This window comes from Delphinus delphis, chromosome 15, assembly GCF_949987515.2.
Source record: "Delphinus delphis chromosome 15, mDelDel1.2, whole genome shotgun sequence".
NCBI lineage: Eukaryota > Metazoa > Chordata > Mammalia > Artiodactyla > Delphinidae > Delphinus > Delphinus delphis.
The window spans coordinates 48549719-48560096 of NC_082697.1; the positions used below are offsets into that span (position 1 = coordinate 48549719).

General features: G+C 43.5%; 1 protein-coding gene across 2 annotated transcripts in view; it reads right to left on the reverse strand.

Moving 5' to 3' along the window:
- PCSK2 (proprotein convertase subtilisin/kexin type 2) overlaps positions 1–8221 on the reverse strand; it is a 216876-nt gene extending 208655 nt beyond the window's left edge. For both annotated transcript variants that reach the window (XR_009522214.1, XM_060032951.1), the window contains exon 1: positions 7758–8221. Coding sequence is in view for 1 of the 2 variants with exons in the window: in XM_060032951.1 (XP_059888934.1) it covers positions 7758–7934 (177 nt within the window). In the remaining variant the exon portion in view is untranslated. The remainder of the gene's footprint in view (positions 1–7757) is intronic.
- Between the last annotated feature and the right edge of the window lie 2157 nt (positions 8222–10378).

Sequence of the window (10378 nt, forward strand, 5' to 3'; positions counted from 1 at the left end):
ACCCTACTCACTAACCGTAGCTTTCTCCCTTTCAACTCTCTCACTACTAATCCCAATTAACCTTCTCTTCTATTTTATGGATATTCCATTTTTTAAAACTCCATTTCCTTCTCTCCCTACTTCCACCACCTCCACTTGAGTGCTATTGAAGAAAATGACTCAGTTGCTGCTGCTATAAATCCATGCTCTCCCACTTGGCCTCTCAGTACTGGCCAGAGGTCATTACCGGTCCTTTGTCAGCATCCTCTCCCACCTCCATTTGCAGAGCACAAAATTTTATCTCTTTTGAAGCCCCCATCCCAGCACCACTTCCCTCACTCCAAGAATTGACCTTGCCTCCTACACCTTTGAAATAACTGTGACTCCCAAGTGGATATTCTCCTGATATCCTCCTCTGTGACCTAAAAACTGAACTTCATCTGCTCATTCTTCTCTCTTTTATCTCAAAGAGAGGAGAGTTCCTTTTTCATGTACAGGCTAATCCCTTCACTTTTCAATAAAACCCAGCTCATCAAGAGATGAATGAAAATGAAGAATTTGGGTCTGAAGAAGTTCTGGTAAAAGGACTTGTGATGAAATTAGAATTTAAGAAAAACTAGGAGAAGAACTGGGTGTTTAGGGGAGTCAATGCCACATTTAAAGTTATAAATGAAGGGCCACTCTAGGATCCTACAGTTTTCTTCATGTTCTTGTCAAATTTCTACAAGAAACTATCAGCATGTTGTAACATTCTTAAGTCTATTTTACTCTATATCAGAAAATTAACAGTTTATGTCAATGTTTCACTTTCAACCTAAGAGTTTATTATTTTCCATTATTCTCATCAGAGGATATCAACATATCACAACATTATCCAAAAAGCCATGATCAAATGAGCTTTAGGGACAAAAACAATTTGTCAAGAGAGTTTACTGCAAAAGTTTATTGCTTTTTCTATATACCTCATGTAGAAGCCATCCATTAATATGCAGTCATTACATTTAGGATAGAAGAGAGTTAACTCAGATGTAATTTCTTGATTCCCTAACCATTAGAGGATTTTAGCCACTGAATCATCTTTAGCTATAACAAATACATCTTAGTAGACAAAGTCAAGCTGTAATTCCTGTTTTTCAACTGCCCTGTGATTCTTTGAATATCAACTAATATATCCCAGAAATTTAGTATAGTATTTCTTTTCAAAATGATGAATCTGAGCTCAAATGTAAAATAAAGCCACTGCTATAGTGGGGGGAAAGCATTTGAACTTCAGGTTTCACGTTTTATTTTTAAGCCTGACTTCTCTGAGCAGTTATAGCTGAATATATAACTATTGCAAATTTAACTATCAGCATTACTCTCTGATGTGCTATAACATTATGATAAGACCTTTTGAAATAGAAATTGATTTCTAGATAGTCATTCATTTGAGAAAAAGAGGTGTAATTTCCCCCCTTCTTTTGTATTTATCAAGTTTTGACTGCAGGCTTTATTTTCTCTGCTCAAACAACTCATGTATTCTACTATTGATAATTTCTAAGTTGGGAATTTTAGGGAAACACAGGAGTCTGTCAGTCAGTGATTTGCTGGTTGTTAACTACTTCTGTTTCCTAGCTAAATTTCTGCCTATTAATAAATGGATATTACAGGGGTAGTTTCTTAAGACTAGTTCTTCAAGTACTTTCTCTCTGAGCTGACAGCTTAAATCATCATCTTGTGACCCAAGTGTCTTTATCAGTCAAGAAGCATAGAATGAGTATCTACTATGAGTAGGGTGTATTGGTTGCCAGTGCGAGCAACAGAGAATTGAATGGATTTTATATTCTTGCTGGAGAAGACAAGTCACAAAGACCTGAAAAGTTGGTTGATGTTATGAGATGAAAATCTAAGAACTCTCATAAGCCTTTAGAAGATTATTGCTGTTGTGATTTGCCTTGGTTTGGTTGCAAAGTTTGGAGAGTCATTTCAACAGCCTGAGAAAAGGAACATTTATGGAGAATGTATTGGTTTAGGTAATACTGGTTGTTCTAAAGATAAACTCCCAAATCTCAATACCTTAATGTAATAGTTTAATTTCTGCTTCACGTAAGGAATGAGAAATTCTAAGTCAGGAATCAGGGACCTGGGCTCCTTTCATGTTGTGACTCTGCCACCTTTAGCATTTGCTTCCAGAGTTACTGTTCTCAATCACATCAAGCCTCAGAATAGAAAAGAGTGTGGAAAATCAACCTACATGGAGTTTTTATGCATCAGGCATAGAAGAAAAGCACATCACTTCTGCTTACAATACATTGGCTGGAATTGTCATATGACCACACTTACCTGCAAAGCAGGCTGGGAAATGTGGTCTTTCTGTGGCTCGTGTAGAAGAGGAAATTAGTTTGGTGACTAGCTTTAAGCCTCTGTCACAGAGTTCTTTGGCTGGGAATTTGGGCTGGAAGTTATTAGAAACTCAGATGCAATGTTTGCATCTCCCACAACCTGGATGGGCTTTCTCATGCCAACTAGACTCCATTCTCCATTCTATAGCAACTAGTGGGTCACATTTCCTAAAGAAGCCAGTATGATTGGTTGAGATAATTACCATGGTCTGTAACAAATTGTAGACCACTGAATTATTTGGGCCAGGCCATCTCATGGACCATGGTTGACTCATGGATGGGTTGCCATTGGGTTGAGTGTCTATTCCTCGCTCAATCAGTTGTCACCCCTGAGAAAGTATAACCCACAACTGCTTTCTTGAGTAAAAAAAAAAAAAATGTGGCTAGGTCATCACCTTATTATTATTACTACTACCAATAATAGGGTTTTATTCTATGCACTCAACACTGTGTCCAGAACCTTACATGCACTATGTTATTGATTTTTCACAACCCCCATATTTTATTAACCATTTCAAATAAAATAAGCCTCTGAGGGATTTCATAACTTAGCCAAGTTTCTGGTGCTGTCTAATCAAAATCCTGTCATCTTTACCTTTTAACATCACTGTTCCTGGTTTCCTTCAGCCACAGAGGGGCTTTGGGCATGGCGAGTGCTGTGACAGATATGACTGGTGACTGGTCCAAGGGAAAGGAACAGATTATATGCAATAGAAGTTCCAAAGAGATCCAAAACAACCAGAGAAGGCATGAAGGATGAACTTGGACTTGACCTAAGGCATAATGTATTAAGTTGGGATCCAAAAGGAATTCATGGCAGTCATGTTGGAGAAATGGGCTCTTTCCCTTTAGCTATCATGATAGTAGATCTTGTAGTTCCAGAAAAACTGTCCCTTAAGGGTTTTTAAGATAGGAATCCTTTCGGAAATACTTAGGATCAAATCTTTTTCCTGTTATTTCTGCCTTCATCCCCCAAACTATGTTAAAAGGACGGGGGAATATGGTTAGAGAATTCTTTTGACTGACAATTGATTGTGTGTGGAAGTGAAAGTAAAATTATATAATATGGATTCAATATTGTTGGGACATTAAAACACCATTAAAAGGGTGAGAATACATATTCAAAATACATATATCTGACAAAAGATTCCTATCCATAATAGGTAAAGAGCTCCTACAAACCTAAAGCTAAAAGCTACCCAAGTGAACAAGAGGGGGACTTACAGAATGCTGATAACATTTTATCTCTTGATTTAGGTGCTGGTTACACATGTGTGCCCAGTTCATGAAAATTTATCAAGTTATGCTCTTTCCTAAATTATATTATACTTCAATAAAATTAAAATGACCAGAAGTTTATTCTTTCATTACATAACAGCACAATTATTAGATTTAAAAAAAATTTTAACAATTATACATATAAAAGCTGTCACATGACTTTACTTGTGTAATCATCCTAGCCTCAGTTCTACATGGATAAAAAATAAAACATATTATAGTAAAAGAAAAAACTTAATTGTCAGTTGTTTGGATGTCTACCTTAATTCTCACATGATTTTTGGCTAACCCTCAATGCATTAATAAATAATTTTCATTTTCTTTTTCAAAGGAATTAAAATTAGTAGTGTATTGAGAATTTTAAGGCAATCTTTAGAATAACGTCTTTGTCATTATTGCAAACTCACTCATTCTCCTAGACATATGCACCTTCTCTGGTGAACTTACATCTTTGGGCCACATCATGATAAAATAGAAAATTTTAGTCTCAACACACTTCTCTGAGGGTAAAGTTATAGGTATTTTTATTCCTTTTGAGAGAGGAAATATAATTGTTTGCTTATGGTCTCTAAGAGTTAGGCAAAATAGTCAAAAAATATTCATTGAGTACCTTATATATAGGACACTGTGCTAAATATAGAGTTATAAAAAGACATAATATATTATCTCTTGGGAGATTTACAACTTATCTGAAGAAGTGTATACTCGTACACATTAGTTAACAACATAAGTTAATACCAAATAAGTGTTAAATATATTGTAGAAAAAAGAAATAAAGGAAAGGATAAATATCTGAACTCTAAAATGGTGCCCAAAAGGCAGAGTTCTTGGCAGTCAGGGAAGGCTTCCTGGAGGCAGCATGATAGAAAAACAAAATTATTTTCACTTTAAATCTGAGTTTTTTTCACTTTCCAGATATAAGCAGTTACGTTTAACCTCTTAGAGCTTTAAGATTTTCATCTGAGAATTAGAGCTGATGCCAATAATTTCTACCTCACAGAGTCATGAGGTTAGATAACTTTGTAAAATAGTAGGTCCCTCCCTTCTTTCATATGAATAAATAATTACTGAGAATCTTTGCTGTCTGACACTGAGCATCTGGAAGGATGGGGCGGTAGGGAGTTGGGAGGTATCCTAGGTGTTAGAAAGAGGAAGGAGAAGGAGGTATTGGGGGTTTTAAATGAAAAATGAATAAGAAATATTGACAAAAGTACAGTACAGCATGACAAAAAGAAGACGGGACAGTGTTTGGGAGACCTGGAGGAATAAATAAAACTAAGGAAGTTTTCTTACAGCCTGGCAATAATATGCTGGCTCTGGTGAGGAAACCAGAAATATAGACGATCCCATCCCTGAATGTTTAACTTTTAAGTGGGTAGATAATGCTTACACCCGTATTTACTTACATATATGAACTGACTAGAGGACAAGTAATGAAATGTCCTAGCTTATGTCACGTAGTCTTTGCTTCTTTATCCCACAGGGATTTGGAGAAGGGAAAGCTCATGGCATCAGGGAAAGTTTGGAGCTCAGTCTTGGGGGATGAGTGGACATGGATCCAAAGGAGGAAAAGAGGGTTCATTCCAGACAAGTGTAGCTTCGTGCAACAATTCATCAGAAGTATCTTGCCATAGACTGATTTTTACTTAAATAGATATCAGAGCAAAAATCATTTGGATAAGAGTGCTTCTGAGAGGTCATGGACAGGTAACTAGGAGATGGCAAGGTAAAAAGCCCATTTCTCCTGGATGGGAACTGCCAGTTTGAGACTGTAATGCAAAACCAGTGGGCTCCTCTCCAAGAAAGGATGGGAAAGAGGCTTAGGTATCTGATTTCACCCCAAAGTATGAGTTCCCTGAGATTTTAAGGTAAGTGTATTGAGAGGATTCAGATTCATTTATGATGAGATTGTCTCTACAGCTCCTTGCTCAAGTTCCATCACCAAAACTGTAAATCCTTTATTAGGCTGTTCACCTCTATACAAAAAAGAAGGAAGCTTCTTGGAGCATATATGCTAAGCCATTATCAGTCTCAGCTACACAGAGATCAAATGTTAAGGGCATATTTTCAATAGGGGAAGTAAAAGAGGATAGTGATGTCTGCCCACCCCATGGAAAGGGCCCTGGTATGGGGAGAGAGTAACAGGTATTTCTGCGTCAACCGCAGCCCTTTCACAGAGCTTTTGTTTTGTTTTTGTTTTTTTAAGAGGCTTTTTAAAGAACCTGATGCCACATCCCTTTCCAGCATACCCTAAAGGCCAACGTACCCTGCAGAGCACTTAGCTCGCTGTGGCGTGTACTAAGGGGGTGAGAACATAAGTTCATCTCTGAAAGATCTGGGCTTAAATTCTTGGCTGTTTTCATCTTGGGCCTTTATCTGAGCCAATTTCCTTATCAGAACCATAGGCTTAATAATAATCGTAGCTTCCTCAGAGTTGTTGAGAGTATTAAAGAAAAGTATTAAAGTAAGGACTCCATCACATAAAGGTGCCCTATAACTGTCAGCTAATAATAATCACCACTATATTTATGGCGCCTGGGTCCTGGATCTTGCCAAGTTTGGGGCAGGGGTAAGGGTGGGAAGGAAGGAGGGTCTCCTTATTTATTGTATTGGCGGCACTCTGTAAACAGCCCCCAGGCCCTGGGCTAGAGCGGCGGCGGGCTGCACCCTCAGCTGGCGTCTCCTCTCCCGTGCTCCACCCACACTTCCCGGGAGCAACAAGTCCCTCTGCGGGACCCGCCCGCGCGCCACAGGCAGACCCGGCGCCGCCTCCCAGACCTCTGTCAAACTCACTGTCAAACCCATTTGGGGTCGAAATCGCGGTGGCCAACGCCCTACGGAGGCGGGAGAACCCGCAGCAGGTGAAGGAGGCTTGCAGCGGCTAGGAGGGAGGCTGGAGACGTGGGAAGTCCGGACCGAAGGGACTGAGTCCCAGTTCGCGCTGCCCTTGCGAGGCAAGAGCAGCACCGAAGCACCCACAGCTCAACTCTAGCTTCTCTCCTGGGATCAGGAGGGAGGAAACGGGACCCGGAATCCCACAGACCTCCACCCGGTCAGCGCTCTGGTCGACAGATCGCATCCCTCCGTCCTGCAGGTTCAGATCGCCCCGGTCTCTCCTTGCACCCTCACTCCACCGCACCCTTCGCCAGGTCCCCTAAGGACACTTGAGATCCCTGGCGAGATATTTCGCAGGAAGCAGGTAGGTCAGCCACGGCCCCCATCCAGTGATCTCCACTCCCTTCCCTCCCAGACTGGGTACCCTGGCGTCTCCAAAGGAGTCCCGAGGCATCCGAGGCTGGGAACATCATCCAGCTGCCCAAACGGTTGAACTCTGACAACTTCTTGGAATGGGGATCCCCGCTTTCTTGTGGGAAAGCCAAGCCGGCCGCCCACATACCAAGAGAGCCACCCCGAGTTCTCCGTAAGGAACTCCCCTCAAAATCTACCTCTCCAGCGTCAACAGCTGCGAGTTGAGAACTAGAGAGCTGAGTACGCTTCGGGGTGGGCGGGCGTGGGCGTGGGCGGGGGCGGGGGAAGTTAAGCCCCGATTTTGGAAAGAAAAACCAGTTATGTCTCCAAGTCTCCTGGAGCCAGAGAGCTGCCTTCCCTGGAAGAGAGCCGGGACAGGAGTCAGGGAGGGAAGTCCTCCTGGCGCCGGGTTCGAAAAGCGCGGAGACGAATCGCAGTGTCCAAGCTTCCAGCCTTGTGCGTCGGAAACTACCCGTTCTCCGGGAGGCAGGGGCGGGGGATACATCCCTGACGAGTCTGCCAACGCCAAGACCTGCTGTTCAGCACTTCGTACCTCATCCCCAGGCAGCCTTGAGAAGTTGGTAGCTCGGACAGCAGCCCGGGCGCACCGCATTGTTTGAAAGGTGTTATCCTGTTTTTGCCACCAAGTCAAAGAGCAATAAATTGTTTTTATGACCTTACGAGTACAATTTGAAGGGCATTTTAATTACATAACCCGTGAAAGATCACCGGAGGCAACGTTGTGTTAAGGAGCCGATGGCAGAATATCTGCATCGCACAAGAAAGAGAGAAAACTTGCAAATCTGCAATGAGATTGCGCAGGGCTGCCCCCGTTTTGAAACAACATGCGAAATCCAAGAGAGGTCTTACCTTTCGGACTCCAAAACCGTGTTCTGCTGCAACTTGGCGAGCTTCTTCCTCTCCTCCTTTATGCAACTCCACAAGAAAATGATTCGTGAAGACTGGTCTCTCGGCAGATGCAAAAACCATGACACAGAAGAGGAGCCCGGCGGCCGCCTTCCACTGGAAGACACAGCCACCTTTCATCTTTCTTTGGGAGTGAAAAGTGGTGTTAGGAGGCGCGCAGGCTGGCGGAGCAGTGGTCCCGCAAGGAAGGTGCAAATAAAAAAAAAAAAAGAAAAAAAATATATAGTTTTTGTTGTTGCTTGTTTTTAAAAAATCTTTGTGTAGAGAAAAACACTGATTAGGGGTTTGGAAAGGAGCAAATCAGTGTGTGTTCTCTAGCATCTGGCTGGCGGGGAAGCCGTGTAGTCAGGCAGCCCGGCTTGCTCGCAGAGGTGCTAATGTGGAGAGCTGTGTGTATCTCAGAGAAAGAGCGAGTGTATCTGTGCCTGATGCTAAATCTGCATTTTCAGCTCCTCCTCAGCTCCAATTCCACTGGGGCGGGAGGAAGGCTCCAGCCTGGGTGACGTGCGCCCGCCGGCAGCCAATGAGGGCTGCAGAAGCGGCGGGTCCCGCCCTGGGCCGCCCCGGGCCCGCCCCTGCCCGCCCCCGACCCGGCAGGTCCGCCTCCGCCGGCGGGGGGCGCCGCGCGGCGAGCCCGCGCCCCCGCCCCTTTCAGCACCCTGGAGAGCGCCTCCACCTCCACCCAGGCCCGCGCGCTCCCAGGAAAATCCCCCCAGCTGTAATCTGGTCGGCGGCGCCGGAGTGATGTCATTGTTTGTGGAATCTGCAGGGCTCTGGAAAGGGAATTACGGTGTGTGCCGCTCTCTGAGGCCCCGAGGGGAGCTGGGGCACCGGCCTCTCCCGGTTCTTCTTCCCTGTTTATTTTCTGCTGCAGAACAACTCTCTCTCTCTCTTTCTCTCTCTCTCTCTCTCTCTCTCTCTCTCTCTCTCTCACGCGCACACACACACACACACACACACACACACAAGCACTCAAGGCATACTCTCTTCCCCTTCTCTCAATAACAAAGCAAACATCAACCCTCCTCCCGCCACTTTGGGCAAATCCCAGGGCAGGGCTGCTCCCCTTCCTGGCAGGGGAGGGGGGCGTTGGGGAAAGTAGCCTTCTTGGGGTGACTTATGGGGGCAAGAGTGCAGAAGCGAGCTATTTTTTAATTATTTTGTAGGCTCCAGGCGAGTCTGGAACTAAACAACTGGGAAGCCTGGTAGGAGATCAGGCTCGCCCCCATCAGTAAGTGTGAAGAGATGAGACCCCTCCAGAAGTCTGGGTTGCTCCGCTGAGACTGCCTTCAAGAAAGCCGCGGCCGGGATCGCCATGCCTCGAGGTGCACTCCCAGACTTGAGGACGCTGCGCAAGGACAGCCAGGCTGCGCTTTGGGAAAGGCGCAGCCACAGATCCCAGGCACTGGGCCGAGGCTGGTTGAGCGTCCTCGACCGGGGCGAATTCAGGCCAAGTGGCAAAGGGTCAACTAAGTTATCCAGTTAAGAAACGTGCACTCACAATCTAGGAACTGCTTACTACTGACTTCTTCTTGCCCTAGTGAGAGGAAGCAGGGAGGCGATGTCTGCAACAAAATGAGAGCGATTGTCTTAAAGCAACTCAAACAGTGTTGAGTTACAGAGTATGTACACTGATCTTGACTTTGTAGGCTCGATCTTGACTGTGTATCTCCAAAGTCCAAAATCCTGCCTCACTTGGGTAAGAGGTAAGAGATTTTTTTGCCTAGAGGCTTAAGTGTATGCAATACATCCAGAGAGAGAAGGAGAGGGAGGGAGGAGCAAGGCGGAGAGAGAGAGAGATAGATTATAATATTGACACATTACATATGTGTGTGTTTCAGACTTCCTCCTTTTCACTTTAGCATGAAGTTAGAATCTACACAAGAAAAACACTAATGGTAGAAATGAATACACAATGCCATGGGACACACCGTCTTTGAAACAGAGCTCATTGTTGACAGAGCTGGCTCCCCAAAAGCCCTTTCAAGCATTGCCAAGTAAAAATGTAGGGATTACTGAAGACTTTGATACAAGCACAAGAAATCTGTATGCAGTTATTATTATCATTTGTATTATTATTACTTGAATTTCTTTAAGAAAAGCTAAGTGAGATGCTGAGAAAGTGCTAGGACACAGGCTAAAGATGAAAGGGGCCAGAGTAGAAACAAAGTTTCTGGAAAAGTATTAATAAAAGGGAACTGAGCTACTCTAGTTTCCTCAGTTCTTTACTGCTCAGAAGCTCATTTCTGCCAAGATTAAAAAAAAAAAAAAATCACCCTATCTTACTCTACTGCTTACCCCTTAGAGTCCATCTATTTGATTCTAACACAAGGTTTTCTTACTCAGAGACCTTCAACTCTTCCTTTCTCTTACTTCCTTAAATTTTACCCATATTTTGAATCAAAGTACTAGACTGGTATGAAGAAATACCAAGTGGTTCTTCCTGCCCTGTATTGTCATTTGAGAAAAATGGCACCAAATGTGAAAATTACATTCAATGGATTCACAATCATGGAGAGCATTTCAAAAGCAGCAACAGAGATAAAAATCTAAGCCTTTAGAAA